The following is a 21,099-nucleotide window of genomic DNA, read 5'->3' on the forward strand; positions in this document are numbered from 1 at the left end:
GGCTTTCGTAACGAAAGCATCTCACAAAATTTTAAGTGGGGCAAAAGCTGCAAGGAATGACACAAGAGCTCTTCTAGAGTCCATCAACCAGATTTAGGAAAACTGAACTTTTGATAATATACTATCACAGATCAACATTAACATTTTTAAAAGCTCACATAAAGTAAAACTCAGCACCCGTTCCTGTCCTTCTCTCTATCACTGTCCTCCTCACAAACATCCCCTGGACCACTGTGCCTTTGGAGCACCCCATAAAACACAGGCTAGACTCGCAGCATCTTGTCTTGCTTTCAGTTACCTACTCCAGGAAAAGCTTTTACAAAAAATACTTAAACAAAATACTTTTACAAGGAATTACCTTACAAGGCTAAGACCTATTAATAAAAACCTATTTTGGCATGCTGTGGAAATTTCAGTAAACCTCACCCCCCAAAATCTTAGTTTCTCTTTTCAATATTGTTGGCGAGGAAGAAGCCACCACCACGTGGTGTCCCCACTGCAAATGGGGGTTTAGGGCAATGCTGGACATGAAGAGGAGCCCCGGTGTAGGTATCTGCCCCTCAGCGCCAGCCCTGAAGGCCGCAGCCCCTCAGCACTGCTCCGCTGCCCAGCAGGCCGCAGCGCTGCTCGGTGCGAGCTAGGTGAATTTCACGCTGTTAAATTTCAAGCCCGACCCGTGACTCAGAGTCATTTGCCACAGAAGTACTGTAAGACACGCACGTGGCATGGGGGAAACCAAGAGGAAGGAGGTCCAGGCATTGTTCCTCCAAAAAGAGGCACATCTACACGGGCCTGGGGCCCGGCTGTAATTGAGCTCCGCACACCTGAAATCCAAGCATGACAACGCACCATGATAAGCAACAAGAATTTTTGCAAAATAGTAGAGTTCCCATATGTTTTTAAAGTGTTTTCTAGAACCTACATGATTTTTGTCCTTTGATGTCAGCCCATCTGTCCCACAACAGCCAAGCTACGTCTGACCCGGCATGAAGGGGACTGCACATCCTACTGCTGCAGTGCTTAAGCCTTATTCCACAAAGAGTCTTCCAAGACTATCTATTCTTCCTAGTATCCCTACCGCATTAAGAAATTATTATCTACTAGAAGGAGTAATCAGCTCATTGTTTTACTACAGTCATCCTCCTTGACAATGCAGAAAAATACCCGAGCGTGAAGCATTAGAGAGTCAAGGTTCAAAACATCAAGATTTATTCAGATAAATGCAAATTTATTTAGATCTCAAGGCAACACGATTGAACGCTGCCTGTTGATACAGAAATGCCCAGCTGCTGGCAAATCCAGAGCCTGTATCTCTGCAATAGACTTCTACCAGGACACGTGCAATGTCAGAGGGAAGGATGCACAGCCTGAAATGCCAGGAGGCAAGGCCAGTGACAGTTAAAATGTCAGAGCGTGGCAAAACACAGAAAGGGAAGGAGTGTGGAAAGCCAAGATGAACTAAGCTGGAGTCATCTGCAAACTGGTCTGCAAGCGGTGCCTGAAAATTACTTCCAATGCTGTTAAAAACCCAAATAAAACAGAGGATCAGCCACACAACGAAAGCTTACTGGGAAGAACAGAACTGCTCTCACCCAACACCGAAATCCTGAAGCATGGATAAGGCAGGGCAGTTATTCTGCTTTCTGAATGGCGCAGAAGACCCCAAACTAACGGACACCCACATCCATGAAGCAGAACCTCTCTCCCCGCACTGCCCAGCCAGCTCCAGCCTCTCCAAGCCCATGACAAGGGAACAGCACCGCACATCCCAGCTGGAGCCAGGGCAGGGGGCAGAGCAGGCTCTTTGCACCACAAGCACGTTCAACAATATGCCTTTCTCATTTACTGCCCCCCTCCGATCCACTTTCTCTATATTACCCAATGAAACAAGACATGGTGCAGGGGAAAAAGAAGCAATCTTGTGGCTCTTAACAGCAAAAATATGTACGCTTACAGTTATATGGAGGACCAGAATGCCTCCAATCACTGAAGGCTAAAGGAGTCATCCACTTCAGAGGAATGACCAGTAAATAAACAAGAATCTGCAAAGCTATTAACTGCAAGTAGCAATTTCAACATATGACATGAAGGGAGAGAAGCATCCTATGTACTAAAACCACCAATACATCATACAGCAGAGTCACATGCAAAATAACCTCTCACCTAAAGAAACTATTTTGCTTAAGAAGCCAAACAAAAACAATCTAAAATATTTATTGCCATGAATTTCATCCTTGTTCCATAAACTGCTTAAGAGACATGACATCATGCTAACTACCTAGACCTGTCTGGCTGATAATAGACCAGATTTTATGCTGAAGACTAAACTGCAGAAACATGAAAGGGTGCAAATCTGCAGGTCATCAGAGATGCTGAACACAAATCTGACTTGCCAAAGCCAGAGCTGACAGTCCTGCAAATATAGAAGGTCTGGTGGTGGCAGAGGCTGACAGCAGAGAAACAAGTCTTGCAAGCCTTTTGCAAGGTTACTGCCCACAGCTCCTGGCTACGAGGCTTCTCCACAAGCCAAGGCATTTCACAAAACACAGACTGACAAGTTTGAAAAAATGCTAATACTAATTAAAGTTCAGAGCAGGGTGTAGCTGGGAAAACGTTCAAAAGTAGCCATTACAGAGCAATCCATCTCCAATATAGATAAGTGCATCTCGAGTCAGACCTTCTCCCCTCAGTCACAAACATCCCTTGCCTTCCACGTGGCACCTCGCAAACGAAGCGAATGCCTCAGCACCAGTCATCTGTACCCAAACGCACCCGCTGCCAGGAATTCAGACGCAGACCTTGAAAAGTCAACCAACGCCTAGCGTCTTGCCTCCAGGTCACACCACAACCGAGGACGGGCTGATTTTCAGGTTCCAGTTTGTACACGATGAAAGTCCAAAACAGCACTGCTAGGGCACTCGCAAGTTGGTTCAGTTCGGTTTTAAACATGATAAACTTCCCAAGACTCAAAGAAAGAGCAGCTAATGAAATGTAGCGTGAAGGAGACAAAGAATCGTTGCTGAATGTGTGTACCACCTAAGCCTAATTTTACTGCAGCCACAAACTATAGCGTTCCTTCCTATGAACTTGTTTCAGCTCCTCTTTGGGGCAGTTAGAAACTTTCAATCCACCAAGAGAAAGGTAATAGACAAAATAGTTTTGATTGCTGCAGTTCTGGAATGAATTAATGATTTCGTCAATTTTACAGCATATATTCATCAAAAGCTTATTTAATAAATTAAAAAATTAGAAAGTTGCTGCTTTCTTACTCTGAGTAATCTCCTCAAGAAGACTATTTCCAAACATTTAAAAGAAAAGTGTATTTTACAATAGGAAAAATAAATATACCACATTTCAAATCCATTAAAATATAAAGTTCTGGTTACAGGCGCAACAATCTGCCTAATTAGTTTTTCCTAATTAGCAGGATGCTCTAACCTCTTTAATAAGACTTCTGTGGACAGAATGTTCCATATTGGTTATCCATCTGAGGGAAAACTAAACAAATACTTCTGGAGTACAGCTAATAGACCGAGCGTGGTCAGGCTTTGTGGTCAGAAGGCTGCTTGTATGGTCTGGCACTTAATACTGGCAATCTGCACAGAGACGAAATACTCTACCTACAATGCACCACAGCTTGCATTACAACCCCCTTGTAACACTGGCATTTTAGAGACGACATCCAAGATACTACAAGCAAGAGTTAATAAAGTTACGGTTTTAAATTCCACAGCACGTGCTGGGATGGAAATCAAAAGAAACGAACACACGTATAGTCTAAAATGTACTGCGCAAAGGTGAGTTAAAGAGATAATGGGAAGACAAATACCAAAGTGATAATGTAACAACCCCGAGCACGTAGCACAGTCAGGTTTTGTACCTTCCTCTTCATGATTCACTCATAGTCAAGCAATTAATAGGCAACAATATTATCTTTGACTACTATCTCATCCAATAAAAAATAACATTCCTGTTATTACTGTATCTCGACCACGTAATGCAAAGACTACTGGCTAAGAGAAATGCAGAGCCTCAGCAACATCTGTGGTCAGCAGCAGATGTCTGAGGTAAGAAAATTCAGGTCCCTGTTTTGTTCGGAGTTTGCAGAACAGCTGCTGACCTTCATCCCAACAGCTGAAATATCCTTCACACAGCCTAAAAATGCTGGAAGCAAGCATCTCAAACGCTCCTCCACCCAAGCTCTGAACATGTTGGTCTTGCACCCACCAAGGGATCTCTTGAAGGCAGAGAAAAGCTACTAGATCCTTCAGTATCTAAGAAAACTGAGCCATATGCATAAGAAATATAATTGAAGAACAGTCCCTTGGAAAATGCCTGCCAGAGACACCATAAATCCTGTCTTCTAATATGACTGAACCCCAGAGACCCCATGCAATTCACAATGTCTATGACCTTCCATACATCTGTTAATGCTGGAAAACAGTGTTTTAGAAGTGTCCTGTTTCGAAACTCCTCTCTATGACACCTTCCTAGAGATCCTCAGTCTTGGGTAAGACCTGAGGTCTGTGTTTAAAGCACTTAAGACCTGAATACCTCAAGAGCCACAGAAACTACTCAAGTCTGATTCAAAAGTAGCTTGGGGCCACAAGGTCCTCTGCAAGGCCTGTGTGAAATCTCATGAGAGTAAGCACTATTGTAAACCAGATTCAACCCATATAAACTTGAGTAGACATTAACGTTAAGTCTAGAGCAGACAGCTCTGTAACTAAGTCCCCTTTCATACAGGGCCTCTTGACTGGTATCTTGAAGGCATCATCAAAAGTGACCTTGTAAAGACAAAGGCTCGTTCTAGAGGATTCTAGTCAAATGAACTTCTCTCCCAGTCAGGATACTGATGCTCTGTGAAAGTAACAGAGAGAAAAAGGGAAAACAGCAGGGTCATTCAGCATGCCCTGTATGATACCAGGGCAGGCATGGAGTTGCTAATTGCTCCTAGGATAACCACAAGTCATACTAAGAGGTGCATCATGCCTGATGGCGAGCTCAAGTTCCTCTCAAAGCATCTACTGATTTTCAGGGAGCTGATCAAAAAAAAAAACTCATTTAGATGCTGTTGTTTCATCCTAAAGTCAAAAAAAAAAGAACAAACAAGAAAAAGGCTAGTCTAGTACCAAAAACAAAAATAATTTTGCCAAATGGTGCAAAATAGTGAGGCTGGTTGTAGAGAACCCCTGCACTCACTGCCCATCACCACTCTACCCATAAACTGCAGCAGCCTCTGCCAGTGTCAGGATGAACTGGACATCCTTGAAGGAAAACAGGGCTAAAGCGCACATTCCTTTTTTGTCAATGGCTACAAGGCAGACAGAAGTTATGTCTAGCACTGTAAACAGTATGATGTAGCGTAGTTCCTTCAGAAATAACATCTAATTTTGGCTCATCTACAATTTATTACAGGACAGCTATAACAAGAGAAATTTGCCTCCTAAAGTTAATTTAGGAATCATTTCTCTCCAAAACAAAATAAATAAAATAAAAGATAACTTTTTCATTACAGTTTCTCCGGAAAATTCATCTCGTCTTCTTGCATAATTTTAGTATCTTTAGCACTATTTCTCCGAATACATTTGGCATATAAAATTTTTAGCTGCTGCTATGTTTCTAATAAAATTGATTACCAGGAAATTTCTGCATATGCACAGTTTAAAATAATTCTGTTCCTCGGGGTTTAAACATAGAGATGTCGCTATGTATGATAACTGTTTCATGTTTAGTGAGTTACAACTATTCTGTCACAAGTATGAAATGCATTTTGCTCACAAAAGCCAAAGGCACTGTCAAACCTGCAGCACTCTGCAGAAGAGTAGGAAAAAATGCCTGCAAACTAACTGCTACTAGATAATGGTCCCATTTATCATTCTTAAATTCCATCTTTAATTAAAAATGGGATATTCTTTTACATAAATAAAAATTGCAGATATTCTCGAATTACCCCTCTTTTTTTTTTTAATTCACCCATATGTAATATACATAGCATTATATGCATTCAAAAATGTCTTCATATAATAATACTCCACGGAAAAGATCTTTTCACATTCCAAATAGACACACATCTTCATTATATGCAAAATACATTATGTTTAAAAAAAATCACTCAAAGAAAATACATGTTAACAAGACTCACAGCAGGAATACTGCTTAGCTGCAACAACAAAAAAAATAGTTGAAATAATTTTTCTACCACTTTTTTTTTAGAATAATTTACATTTTAGGTGTTTTTTTTAAACCATTTTATAAATCATTAAACATTTTAAGTAGTTACATCAGGTGAAATTGGTGTGAGAAATGTTAGGCTAGATATATCTTTCTATATATATGTATCAGTCTAGATATATCTTTCCTCCTAGTAATTACTAGAAACAGTATAGATAACAGGTATAAATTCTTCCAGTAAGCCATCTGAACAAAAAAAAAATAAAATCACGTATCTACTTTTGATGTTGTCTTGTGTTGTTTCCTTCATTCTTTCTTAAAGTTGCTATTATACAGAAACATAAGGTCCAGTGCGCAACAAGTAAAATTAAGAGAGCTAAACCAAAAAGTGATGAACAATTCAGCAAGGTTATAAACATAAACAATAAAAAAAATTAGTGCTCTGAAATGGAAAGCATTCTTTAAAATGACTGTGTCCACTGGACCATCAGAGTATATGTGCAGGAGGGAGGGAGGAAAAGACAGGGACAAAGGACAGAGGCAAGAAAGGGAAAATAGTGTCCAAGGAAATAAGGAGATTGCAAAAAATCTTCATTATAAAATAAGGAGAAAAGCCTTTTGGTTGCTATTTGTCAAAGATATTCAAATGAACAGACAATTTACTTAGGTTCTTTTTTTTTTTTCCAAGGTAAGATAAATTAATCATCATAATAAATCAAAGCATACCGATAGCAGGTATCATACCCAAGACACTTGGGCTTACTAGCGGAAAAGGGAGGAGGAGGAGGCAACAAATTGATCAAACTACAGTTTGGAGGAGTCAGAAGTCCGTATTAAATTTAACACAGTCCAACGTACCCTCATTTGGCATATAATCAAACTACAGGCTAGGTATATGCTGCATATTTATTAACAGCATCACAAATCACAAAGTCAAGTATTTTATGGGTCGGTTTAGATCAGCATTTCAGTTTGATTCAGAACAGCATTTATGGAGCGACTCTAACCACCACCCTCACTCACTGCGCCTCAGCTCTCACCAGAGTGGTCTCCAATACCATGAACTGGGTTTTTTTAGATGAAGCTAAACCAGGAGGAGATGCTTCTGGAGAGCATTTAATGCACTCAGGCCACCTCTTATGGACATTCAGTGCACAAGAAGCAGGGGACACTGAATAAGGCACTGCATGATATTGGCCCAGGAGCACCGCTTTGCCCTGCAGCACTACCAAGCTGCAGCACTTGTTAACAGCTATCACCAGCCTACATAGCCACATGCAGGTTACAATCCTGTAAACAGCTGTAATCACAGAGGAACTGAGGAGATAAACCCAGAAAACACCCTTCAACACATTCCCTGGAGTGACCTACCTAGCCTTTCTGTATCCCAACAGCTGGCTCAGCACGTTCAAAACGCAGGCTGCAACTCTGGGGCACCCCAGCAGATGCTAACAAACACTCCAGAGCTGCATGACCGAGCTGTAGGAGTACTGGTTGTCCCCCCAGCCCGTAACACCCACACTGGTGCCCACGGCAGTGGGATTCCCTGTAGGAAAGGCGAGTGGCTGCTGGTGCAACATGGGCTGCCCCGATGGCGGCCCTGGGCTGGCGGTGAGGCCTGCCCATGGTCTGAACTGGCTGACACAAAAAAGAAAGAAACAGGGTAGCACTCAGGGCCGAGCAACACCAGTTGTTAAATGCACGAAGAATGCAACTGCTCAGAAAGCCTGTTTTGAAGGCTTTTCTTTCCCTACACCACTTAAGTAGCCAGTACAATCTGCTGCCAGAAGAACATCCTGTGACAAACTGTGAGATGAGAGAAGTGACCATATGAACAAATATTTTAAATCATCTCATCTGCATTCCATTTAGAAACCCCCAGCTTCTGAAAGGTTTAACATTGCCATGATGAGTCCAGGATACCTCCTGTGGTACAACTGGACGTTGCGTCCAGCGGCCCTCCAGATGCTCCGCTGCCTCACGCCTCTGCTCCGCACGGCAGCAGCCACCCTGCGGCGGATCCGACCACAACACGCCTCCCGCCAGCAGCCCTCGTGGCTACAGCTCCTCTTCACGTTGGCTCCACGCTAACCTTCCTAACTAAATTCTCGAATTCTTGGGCTGCTGTAGACTGGCAGCTGAAACGGCCCTGGCAACCTGAAGCGCAGCGCTCTGAGTTTCACAGAAAGGCGACCTTCGGTGCACGGGGGTCAGGATAATGCTCGCAAAAAGAAAAAAACATCGGTGTTAACGGAGATCTTCTCCCAGACTGTTTTGCTACAAACGGTTTGCATTACATAAAATCTATTATAAATAATTCACAAAATTCAGCCAAGCTGTAAGTACCCATTAAGAAAGCTAGTTATTTATGACACCGGAATATAAAGCAATAAATCCAAATCATGTGCAAACCACGTACCTGACAAAATTTGTATCACTTGTTTTATAGGTACAAAAAAAGAGATTAGGAAAAAAGCAGCATAGAACAACAGAAAATCAGGATTTTTCTCTTTATTAGATATAAACCAAAAGCTGTTTCTTTCCTCTTGGAAGATCAAATTAGTGTTACGGACTAAAATGACAATGAATTCTAGAAAGTATCATATTCTTTATAATATAGTACTGTATATATTTGTTATTTGAAAATAGAAATGTAATCTATAAGTAATCTAGAAATAAAATATATGCACAGCAACCATTTAAAAGGACAGATAAAATACTCATTAAAATCCTAAGTGCAGAAGTACCGAATCATAATGCACAATTTCATTACATTTTACTGCTAGCAATGTAAATATCAATTCTCCAGGTGATTCATAAAATTCATTTTAGAAAGAAAAATAAGGATTTCCCCAGGCACTCAAGAACATAAAGGAAAAACACATGCTACAGTTTGAAAAAACAGACTGTTCTTTCATTGTCTCATCAGAATATTTTTCTGGAATTTCAGCAAATATTTTACACTTCAAACGGACAACTGCCATTTTGCATTAGCACTGTCTATAGATCATGCACCAATCGCAACTAGCTTACTTCCCACTCCCGCACCTCTCGTTGCAATTGTGTTAATCATTCTCATCTTATTTGTGCCGAAGTTGAGATCATATATACTTCCACTGACTTCAAAGGAGGGAGCCTTGATTTAAATTCATCTAAACCCCCTTTTAACTATCCAAATTGTGAAACTGCTTAATAACGGGAGTGTAGTTAAGAAAAATGCACGTCGGGCAAATAATACTACTAAACTTTTTTGGAGACAAGTGTGCATGTGGGGGGGGGGTTACACACCAAAAAAAATGTAAAGAAAACCTGTCACTTTTAAAATGAATAGCTACCATCTGCCAGGATTTTATCTGAGGCAAAGTTGATTAATGCAAAGTGAATGTTTAAGATCATATTGCTGCCTGCCTGAATAAATTTCAGGTAGTTTACTTACAAAATTATTTATCCCGTTTCTCAAAAGATTTTTTGTTGCTGTCACTGGGTGTCATGCATCCTCCCCCCCCCAGTTTTACACAGCCAGACCCAAGAATAAAAACATTCACTCTCAAAACATCGCAGTGCACAAGGGCTTCAAGCAGCAGAACTTTGCTTCTGGCTGCTCTGCGCCGCAGCAGCAAGGTAATTAATCTGCCCAACAAAGGAGAGCCCACCTCCTTCGCCGACTTAAGAAAACTTTCAGGCAGCCTCTCCGGGATACTGAAAAGTAAAATTTTAGCAGTCCAATCCTGAGCAGAGACAGAAGACAGCAGTGGTATTATTCAATGTATGAAATGACTTTGTCCTGAGACTTTACTTAAGCCTTTTACTGGAGCAGTAACCTTAATTTACACTGTCTACCCATGAAAAAAAATACTAAACAGATTTTTTCTTTTGTCAGCTTTAACAAAGCATGGATTTATATTAGCATTCTGATAAAAATAATTCTCAAATACATTAGATTTTACACTCTTCTGAAGAAGTTTACTTTAAGTGGTAACATTTTCCAAAGTTTCCGGAACAGATTTGGGGCGGTACTAAGCTAACAACACCGAGCCCCGTTCTGCACGTACGTCCCCACGTGACATGCGCTCAGCATCAGATGGCCTCCAAGCTCCCCGCAGCAGAAAGGAATTCACACCCCTTATTCAGGCTGGGACAACCTCCATTATCCGGGGCTATAAAGTGGAGGGTATCATCTGCGACACGCTGCGGAGCTTCGTGCGCTTCCATATGGACGTATGTGCCCTTCACATACGCTCTAAGCTGGCTGGACAGAAGCCAGCTCTGGTCAGAAGTCACCAAGTTGTTTCAGCTCGGTACACGGTGCCTGTGTCTTGGATCTCGGTAGGGCTTATTAGTTGAGGCTCAACACGGCGCCGGTAGGGCCATATGGCCTTCTGGTGCGCCGCTAGCTCACAACCAGCTAGTTCAAAGCGTGGGCAGAAGGAATGTCTATGTGTTTGCACAAGCCCATGTTAACTAACCTTGGCGAACTCAACGGATTTTTTTTTTCTAAAAAAAATAGAAAAGGAAGAAACGAAATCAAGTTCAGTGCTAATGAAATGAAAGAAGTAATGACCCTTTATTCGGCTAGGGAGTGTGAATGAGGAACTCGGGATGAAGCATCATCTCCTACAGCCGTCTGTCAGTGAACTTTGCCCCTTAAAATGAAGGGGATCTGTGATTCCTGGTACATCCCTACAGCAAGGTAAGCACACTGTGATTTGTACCCACCAGCGAGACTATAGAAATGAGGAAGTTACACCCACGTTATTTTTAATCAAAGATAGGACCCAAGCCCTGTCTTCAGGGGGTACCAGCTATTTCATTTAGTCGCCTTATTTCTCTGCCCCTTTGGGTCACCCAATCAAAGTACAAAAGATGGTTCACAAACCTATTCTCTAGGAGCATGTTCCAACTCAATCTGGCATAAATACACCATTCACACACACTTCTTAAGCTCAATGAGAAGGGGAAAAAAAAGGATACCAAAATCAGGGTCAACTTTTATTCACCTACATACAAAAGCAAACACCATCAAATATGCAAAAATAAGTATCGAGTATAAACTTTTTTAGGTATGTGGTTATATTTCATTTAACTAACATACTACTACACACACTATTTATTATCTGACCCCTACTAGGGCCAAAAGCTGGGAAGACCACTAACCTGGGGAACATGATTCCTCTTCCCACAGAGAAGGTGCCCGTATTTGACATGCAGACATACAGACAGAAGACAGAAGTGTTCCAGCACAAATGGGCATCTGTGTATTCATCTTTAAAAGAAATGCCTGAAGTTTGACTGCCTTGCTTCAATTCTAATCTTCAACTTCTTCCCCAGGACTTACTACTTACAGGCTGTTTTTTTTAAAAAAGAATGTATTTAGAAGGTACCAAGTACTCGAATTTACTAATGCTCACCCATGCAAGTTGTGTTATGTTTTCGTGGGATTGCTCGTACACTGAATTACTCACTGGAATACAAGATTACAGGATCACGATCAGAAAGTGTTCAACGTTCAACACCACCAGTTCGTCACTTGGCAAAGAATTCACTCTATAATAATGCATGTTTTTTTTTTTCCTTATAGAACAGAATGAAAGCATCAGATCTGAAACAATCTTTAATCTGGTAATCTTAAAATATTATTTAAAAAGCAAAACAAACCAACGCACACACATCACCGTTATATACTCTTGGAATGTGATATACATTGCTCACCACCACACCCTTCAAATTTTTTCAGAGCTCTATTAATTGAAACAATGATTTTTCTTCTCTTTTGTAAAATGTAAAAGGCATAGAGTTTGTCTTTAAAATATAGTTGTCAAGTATCAGGGGGTATATATATACTAACATTTACCCTAGAGGTATTTCAGGGCAAGAGTTTGTTACAAATAAAATCTTTATTCATATGAACAGCTACTTGGGGGGCAGTACTGACTGTAACACAATATTTTTTTTTTTTTTGAAAATAATTTAGCAGTACTATTAAAACAAACTGGAAGCTACAATGCACTTTGTTTTCAAATCAAAATCTTGTATTTTTTTTTTGTATTTGGGTCACATTTTCTACAGAGAATAGCCTCTATTAAAACAAAACTGTGTTCTTCTTGTGTGTCATGTTGATTGTTTTATTATTTTAAATTTGTAAGTTATTTCATGGTAATAAAGATTAAAATTACAGGAAAAAGAAAAGCAACTAATATTTACCTTTTCATGAAATGTTTTAATATTCTCAAATTTGAGAACTTTCCTTAACTAAGGAAAAAAATATCTAAAAATCTTTTTTGTTAAAGGCTTCTTCGAACCAGTGAAAAGTCATTATGTGCTATGGAAAACAATTTTCAACAAGATCACACATCTACATTTATCAGAGAATTTAAGCTGTCTGAAGCAAGCTGGGAGACAAAGCAGACAACACATCGGCTCCGCAGCCTGCAAGCAGCCTGACGGAGGAGGTCACGACTCTGTGCCGGACCTCCCTAATTTATGGAATAAAGATGCTAATATTCCTTCAGCCGATAACAAAATTCTGGGGTTGCCGCAAAAAGTTTTCTACAAAAAGCAGGCAGTAACACTGCCCTTTTTCAGCCTGTTTCAAATGCTGCAATTTGGAAATTGCCACCTAGAAAAGGCTGCATTGCTGTGACTCCTGGGGTGAAGGAGCGTAACGCAGGACTGCACCACAACTCCCAGAGAAAAATTTCACCGTTTCTCAGAAGCCAAAAATTTGGAGAAGAGACAAAACCATCTTGCTCCTACTACTCAGAGAGAGAGAGCGGGGAAGTGGTAGAAAGGAGAGATGAGTTGCAGAAGTCCTTGTCTGCTCCCTTTCCAACAGGAGGCGGCTCTGAAAAGCTGCAGTTGGACCACGCGCAAACTCCTCGTCCTAACGTAGCCCCCGTACAGACACCTCCTTTCCAATCAGGGCAGTAAGGAAAAAATCACGTGAGTCTCTGCAGGGCAATTCAAGAAAGCTCTGAGAAACGCTCTGTGGCTCTAACACATCCCTCTCTATATTCGAGCACGTTAGGTTTACCAGCTACGCATGCCACCTAGAAAAAGCTGCTTACAAGGCTGCTGAGTTTAGGGCACGCATTGCGTGGTTGATCTTCCATACTCATCGGGGCATCTGTCCTCCTTTAAGGAGATGAATGAAGATGGGAGGTGGTTTAACAACACACAAAGAAGCCATGAAAATAGACAAGAACATTATCTGGAGAAACACAGCACAGCCTTTACATCAGGGAAGCAATATAAATCTGCGCAGTGCTGCAGATGAAATCCTAAGTCTGTGACACCTTCCAAAATACGCGTGTTCCCCTTGAAGGGTGAGGATATAACTCCCTGCAACAGGCTGGGTAGATCTCCTCGCTCTTCAGGGGAACATCACTCACCGCGCACCGAGACATCGGCTGCACCGCTCGCAGCAGGAACTTGGCCACCCCGGGTCTCGCTCGAGGGAGTACACGTCTGTTCTCCGATAAATAACTATTTGCAAGTTCATCACAAACTCACCGGTCACTGCAGAGTATCTCATTTTAACATCTATCATTGTTCAGCTCATGTTCTGCTTCAAAAGCACTTTTTAAGGCTGTTACTCAATGCACCGAACCTCACTTGGAAAGTAACAAGGCTGCCTTCTTCCCATAACTAGCTCATATGAACAGAAGTATCTATCTTTTAAAAAGGTATACATACAGCCATATGCTGTATACATAGAGCAAAATTATCAGGAGAGTTTGCATCAGTATTATTTCTCCCACAAACCAGCAGCTTGAAATAAAGTACAGCTGGAAAAGTAAAATTCAGTTAGGCGGCACAGTTACCAGGAGCGTTTGCACTTGAAATATTTGTGACCTTTCTGTATCACGAAATGCACAAACAGAAACAAGGTATTTATGAAATGTCGTACTTAAAAAACATCGCTTGGAAAAGAAATTGTTTTTGTTCTACAAATAACGTCAATGTTGTAAATAATGTAGATTTGCTATTTCCCACTACCTCACAAGAAGGTTTAAATATTTAAATGTGTAATTCAAAACATACACTCCTGCCAGTTTGATAATTTCATCTTCACAAGCAAACTACTGCCTGGGAAGCAGATCTTAAATGGTTACTAGCAAGCCAGAAATAAAAGAATCAATGTTAATTTTAATCAATAATTTTCTAGTAGGAGAGAGTAACCAGCTTCATTAGGTTGTAGTCTGATGCATTTATGCTTTCAATTTAATAAAATACTTGAAACATTCAATTACAAAACAAACATTAAAAATATGCAAAGTAGAAGGTACCTCTAATCAGTTTTCCTCTCACCAGTCCTATCAGCCCTCGTTCCTAAAATTTTATCCCGCAGCTGAGGATAAGGTACGTATCCTTTTTTAGATACTGCATCTTTGTGAACTTTGACTATTTGATTCTGTCTAATCAAACCCTAACAGCATCAGCAAAGAAAAAAAGCTTTCTTCTCTTTAAGATGCACTATTGGTTTGATCAGATTTATTTGTTGTCAGTAAAGGTTATATTTGCACATAAGTCTATGACAGATTGCAAGTTTATTAACTTCAAGTGAGTTTTCAAGCTGCTGGGTTTTTTCCCTTTTTTTTTTTTTTTTTTAAAGTCATCGTCATTCCCCCCCTTTCCCAAGATGTGGGTTACTTGACAAATTGGAGTTAAGTTATCTTGGGTCAATGTAACTGTAAGTTAAACTAATGAAGTGTATGTCTATGAGTGATGTCTGATTAGTTTAATACAGTTAGTGCCGGACAGCTTGGGCTGCTGACCTTGAAGGAACACAGATAACATTGCGATGCGTTGGAGGATGTGGTTGTGATACAAGACAAATTTACATAACAGTTTGTCATATATACTCCTCCAAAACAAAATTGTTGCAAAAGAAAAGCAAGATGAAACCAATGATAAATACCTTGTGCGAGACAAACGGGAAGAATAATTATAATGCTTGGCTTGGAACAGCAGCTTATTTGAAACGCAAGCCAGAAACAGGAAGAGAAAAGGTGAACATGTGTACAGTGTGCATTCAAAAACAGACTGAACACTGGGTTGGGGAACCCTGTTCAAATGCAGCCTTCTACACCACAAGATATACTCTTGAAAATATTACACTCCTTCCCTGGTCTATTATGCCTACTTGCTCCTTTCTGGAGTAACAAACACCAGACCCAGCTCCAAAGCCTAACTAGCTCACTCGAGTGTACCTGCAGCCCTGCTGAAGTTAACTTTGTGGCTGAAAAGAAGGTGATTGTGCTGAAATGTCCCAGAGCACCAACAGTGCCTCTCCACACAGGTGCAAAGTCAGCCAGGTGCTGATTTACAGCCGAGGCCGTGGTGCTGTGCTGTGCACCCCAGTGGTGCATGCACTGCACCATGCACGGTGGCGCTGCCTCGCAATCATCTCACCACATCTCAACTGATCAGGTAGGGCAAGCAAAATTACTGGTTTTAAAGGCAGCTTGGTTCTGGAGTGACTGCTTCTCGCTCTGTGATAGCTATCTGTTGACCTAAATAGTCTACTTTTATCAGCCCAGGTTCTAGCTGATAGAAATTTGCCACTTAAACACATAATTGACATCTACAGGTGCCGACACATTACAGAACCGGACAATCATTAAGATAAAATGACTCCCTTAATCCTCTGGGTCAGCCAGAGTAGTACACCCTGATAAATCAGACTTGCTAATAGATAAACTGGGAGGGCAAGTAAGGAAACTTGCAGTGTTCACATCTGTGCCACCCTTCAACCAAATCAGTGAAAAACAGTTTAAACCCTTCCTTATTTCTGAAATCACTTGATAATTTTAAAATAAAATGTACATATACATAAGTAGATATCTATACGCGTGCATTCTTGGAGACTTTAAAGGACTAGGAATGCAAGCCAAAGTATTTTAAGAAACTCTAAAGCACTGTGGTAGTTTCCCATATTTATACCCAAAGAAATCAGAGCAAGAAGACCAACTTGTTACTGTCCACTGCAAGTCTCCATCTGCCTGTGCACATGCACTTGCATGCACAGAACTGAAGATTCAGCTCAAGAGACCCTGTTAAAGGCCTCCCTGTAATTTGAGCTTTGAGGTTATTCAACTCCTGTGTTACCTGTAATTTGGATTTGTTGGCACCGTCTGCATGAAATAAAGGGCAGCAGTCCGTGCTTTCCAGTGCCACTTCTTGGCAGGGAGCGTACAGAGCACGCATTCTTCTTTCAGCTCTTCCTGAAGAAGATCCATCAGCTGTTTGTGGGAGCCCCCATAAAAAGCTTCAATGAGAAGAACGGTCATCTTCCTAGTGCTTCACTTCTGCCTGGAGTCTGGAAATGACAACAGAAAAATACTTTACTGTAGAAATACCCAGGTTTTTGTTTTGTTTGCTTGCTTTCTGTTTTTAAGTAAATAATATTGGAAAAAACAGAAACATATTGTGAGGCCTTACAGTGCCTTCATTTTTCCTCTTCATATTAGGTTCATGGGTTTACTTCAAAAAATGGTACTTAATTATAATGACAACATTATCACCCCTACTAGTTTCAACCATTACAAAGTACCATCTGAAATTTTAAAGGAACCAGAATGTGCAAGACTTAAAAATATGGTATTTGTTTTGTTTTCAATCAAATATTTAAAAGTAGCTTTACTTTACACACTCATAAATACATCATTCTTCAACAGACTAGAGGACATGTCCATGAAATGCTTTCTATTCACTTTTACACAGGTTTAACCCTTTTATTAGAAGTAGGAAAAGCTAAAGAACAATTCAAACACATTTCAGGCAAAGCAGACCGGGGCCAGGGCTCAAAGGAGCCTGCCTGGGACCAGCAGTCCGAGAACCTGCCTGCATCCCCTGCTGCTGGGAGCACCCTGGAGCAACACACTCGGACCCCAGAGGAGATGCAAACCACATTATTTCTCAGTGCTCCAAAATGGCTGGAAGAGAACAACAGTGCCGGCTTAAGGAAGCTCTCACACACTCAGCCACAGGGCTGCTGACAAACAGGAAGCAAAACGTGTTGCCCAAAGTGAAGGGAAAGACGAAAACCCCGTGACTATTGCTCATGTTTCATGAGTCACGCACTTGGGGTACTGAAAAGCTGCTGCTCAGATGCTCTGACCAACACCACCAAATAAAAACGCTGAAAACAAAACCCTGAAAAGTATTTACCATCCGTGACTGCCCTTCTGATGATTCCCTTCTCAAAATACCCTGACCAGGAAGGATTCTCCGCCGACTTATTTGCTTGGGCTTCTTGTTTGATGCTGCATGTTGTGACCTGTCATTTCGAGTGGTTTCAGACTGTAATTCTTATCTTCTCAAAGGCTCTGATGACAAGAAGTGAGAATTCGGTAAAGAACTATGTACTCCCCACAAATTCTCAGTCAATCTCAAATCTCAACCTTGAAATTTAGTTAAAATCAAGTTCAGTTGTATATATATACACAGATAAACGATATTTTTGTCTGTGATCAGATTTTAGAAAAATTGAAAACTACAAGTGACTTGCAGCAATCAAAAGATCAGCTAGCCAGCAACAAAAATCCAAATACTGCAGAAATTTAATTAGAAGACAAAATATAAGAGACCTCCAGATAGATTTGAGCCACTGGCCCATCAGTGTGCAAGATAAAACAGCGACATCGAACTTGTGGGTCATTACAGATCAATGAGCAAGAAGAAAAGTATCCCATGTTCATTCCTATCATAACACAGCCTGGATTCAGGTTCTAATTTGTTCTATTACTCACTCCCCCACGCTGTTTCAGATACATTATTTTTTTGACAAATATGTTCCTTTCAAAAAGGAAAATAATCATCTTCTGGAAGCAGAGACTTCTCTTCAGTTTGGAGTTTGCATCTTCACAGGTAGCAAGGCAGATTCTGATCTCTTTTCCACTGACCTAATTTCAGAATCACACTTTTGAAATCACTGGCGTTTTCTGAATTCACAATGATGCAACTGAAATCCTAATCCCTACTCCAGAGCCCTTCTGGAACAAGCAGGGTAATAACTGCGATACAAACACAAGCTGTGTTCAGAATATGCACTATTCACCTACAGAACAATTTGCAATTAATTATGCCATGCTCGTCATCAAACGTCGCTGAAAATGTAACTCAAAGGAATAGAGGGAAGCATTTTGCAAATTCAGCCCCCCTAAAAAAGGGGTGCAGGAAAGGCTGTAAATGTCACTGAGTCAGTCACTCAGTGGGAATGAGTTACCGTGAATTTACCAATCATTAGTGGTATCAGTAATAAAGGAATGTGTTCATAAACTATCTGATCAAATTACACTTCATCAGACTAGTTCTGAAACCTTTTTTTTTTTTTTTTATCACCAGCTTTAGCTGAATCGACAATGTGCTCTCTGATTTTCTTCGGCAGCACTTCTCGCTGAACTTCCTCACTGGGACAGAGCAAGCAGGCGTGCTGACAGGAGAAGGCTTCTTTGGCTCTCACGTTTCCTTCTTACGGATCCTGGCGCTTCCTCGGTCACTCTGCACTTATCTTCCTTCCTTTACATCTATTCCTTAAAGCATTTTGCAAGTATTACACAAACGTGGCCATACAACAACCTCCTTTTGGCTATTTACACCAAGAACCCTTTTTCCCAACAGGATGCCCTTGGGGTACGTGTTAGGTAGCTCTTGCAGGATCCTAGTGTCATGCAACCTACATGCAAAATAGGCTGTAATAATTTCCATCTTGTTTGATTTAGTAAACACGTTACATAAAGAGCAGTATATGGTGGTGTTTTGTTTTTTGTTTTTAAGATGCTACTTAAATATGAAACTACTAAACAATGGTGGCAGCACAATACATGTCGTGGTTACTTCAGGGGTTGACTAATCTGGAACAACAAAAAAGCCAGCCACTGAACTGCACGGTTTAAAAACATACATTGATAATGCAAAGGAAATTGCATTATACATAACTAGTAACTCCTTGTATTTAAAAAGTCACGGAGGAGGCAGGACAGAGTCATTTACCTCATATTTCATCCACATGGCTTCCAGTTTTGTTCACACACAAAAATAACATCTATTATTTTTGCTTTATTTCCCTTGCCCTAGCCAAGTTAAGGTAAATATGTACTATATGCTCCGTGGAGGTCTCAAAAAGACACAGATGATAAATGGCCTGAGAACATTCACCGTATCTGATGGAATGCGATCCTCAATTAAATATAAATCACTCCAGGTATTCTTTTACCCATTTCAAAGAAAACAACAAACGTTAGAAAAACAGAACTGCTTCCCCTTTCCCATTACAGGGCTTCCTCTCCACGGAGCCAGCAGCTCAGCCCCAGCCTCGGGAGCACAGCACCACGGTGCTTGCAAAATGCCCTGCACTGCATGTACCCCATCCGCATGCTGCAGCACCTTCCTCAGGACAGACGTTAACAAAAACCAGCTGGGATAAGAAAAGGCTGCTAAGCAGTAACAGTGTTAGCTACGTGACTATTACAGAGGTATGGTAAGGTGCTGATAAATTCAGGTACCTCGTGAGACTTCTCGTAAGTCAGTCAGCACCTCTCAGTGATGCTCGTCCAGGACTTTGTCACTCTGCCACAAGGTGAGCTGCTGCAGCAAAACAGTAAGTGTTGGACTCGCTGCAAGTCCCTAAACGGGCCCGTTTGTAAAAATGAATAAATAAATTTCTATTCTATACAGAGCAGTAATTATTTATTTTAAAGGCACGGAAGAATTAACTGTTCAACTAGCCACAGAAACCATCACTTCATTTTAAACTCTAGGTAAACACCAACTGAAGTTTTTTTTTTTGTTAACCAGCCTAGGTAGAGAAAACTCGTCATTTTCCATGATTTATTAAGGAACATACATTCGCTCTGTCTTAGACACAGAAGTGTGGTTTCACAAGCATCAGCACCGCTCGCATCAGGAAGCCATAATTAGCTCTGTTCGTTGACGTACTCAGACAACATAAATTACAGATCGTGTGCAAATAGCTGTCCAACCAAATAGTTGAGCAACAATCCAAAACCAAGGGAATAACTGTTAATATATTCCATAGGTAGAGAGCTGCTATTAGTTACAGGAAATAAGGTATACGGTTTCAGTAATGATTGTTTCAACGGTCACAGTCCCACACACATGAGAAATTTATTCCACCGCCGTATCCAGAGCACACTCAGCTGGCTACAAAAGCCAGCAGGTATGCGTTGTGTACATAAACAAACCTGCAGCCTTTGATGATTTCGGATAAATATGCTGCAATGCCTATTACGGGTAAAACCTTTCAGTGCTCCACGTCCTGGTGAGATGGGATTTCCCAAAGGGCCACCACCGCTGTGCCCCCTGCCCCGTCTGGCTCCCAGCCCCGCACCGTACACACACGCAGGGCGTAAGGCTCGAGGCAGCGTGCACACACAGTAACCTACATTGAAAGCGGCCGCGGTGCCCTCCTACTCACGGCAATGACTCACAGAAACCCCGGAGCTGTACCTTTAGCACAACTGCATCTTGAATGTTTGACCAAAATTTAACTTGTATTTACATCACCCAAAAGTACCGGGGGTAAGTCATTACTGAACTGTACATCTGCACCAAGTGAGAACGCCACTTGATTTATCTTTTATATAAATCACCTGGAAAAAGTAAGAAATAGCTACTTCTTTTGAGAAAGTGGTAAACCAGAACTGTTCACCTTTACTTGGACATCTGCAGCAGCATTAATCTGCTGGTGACACCCAGAAACCACACTTTGACCCATCCACCACCTAAGAGCTGCACGCACCTACACGACTGCTACCCTGAAGGCAGGCTGCACTGCACCGCCTGCTTTTATTTCACCAAATACTCAAATACTGAATTTTATGTCACTTTGCTTACGATCTACGTGTATGCTCGTTGAGACTGTGTTCGTTACGCTGACAGTCAGCTCCCAGCCAAAAACCCAAG

The 21,099-nt window shown here is 41.2% G+C and overlaps 1 protein-coding gene across 49 annotated transcripts in view; it reads right to left on the reverse strand.

Moving 5' to 3' along the window:
• The window catches only part of GTDC1 (glycosyltransferase like domain containing 1), a 183,149-nt gene that overhangs the window by 108,096 nt on the left and 53,954 nt on the right, over positions 1 to 21,099 (reverse strand). For 27 of the 49 annotated variants that reach the window (XM_040560677.1, XM_040560661.1, XM_040560668.1 and 24 more), the window contains one exon: positions 16,282 to 16,492. The exons of 18 other annotated variants lie outside the window; for them this stretch is intronic. In XM_040560677.1, the coding sequence (XP_040416611.1) occupies positions 16,282 to 16,463 (182 nt within the window). In that variant the 5' untranslated portion in view covers positions 16,464 to 16,492. Of the gene's footprint in view, positions 1 to 16,281; positions 16,493 to 17,343; positions 17,502 to 19,679; positions 19,813 to 21,099 lie in introns of those variants that run through there. 4 more of the 49 variants (XM_040560648.1, XM_040560644.1, XM_040560647.1 and 1 more) reach the window with 4 other exon arrangements.

This window comes from Cygnus olor, chromosome 6 (genome assembly GCF_009769625.2).
Source record: "Cygnus olor isolate bCygOlo1 chromosome 6, bCygOlo1.pri.v2, whole genome shotgun sequence".
Lineage (NCBI taxonomy): Eukaryota > Metazoa > Chordata > Aves > Anseriformes > Anatidae > Cygnus > Cygnus olor.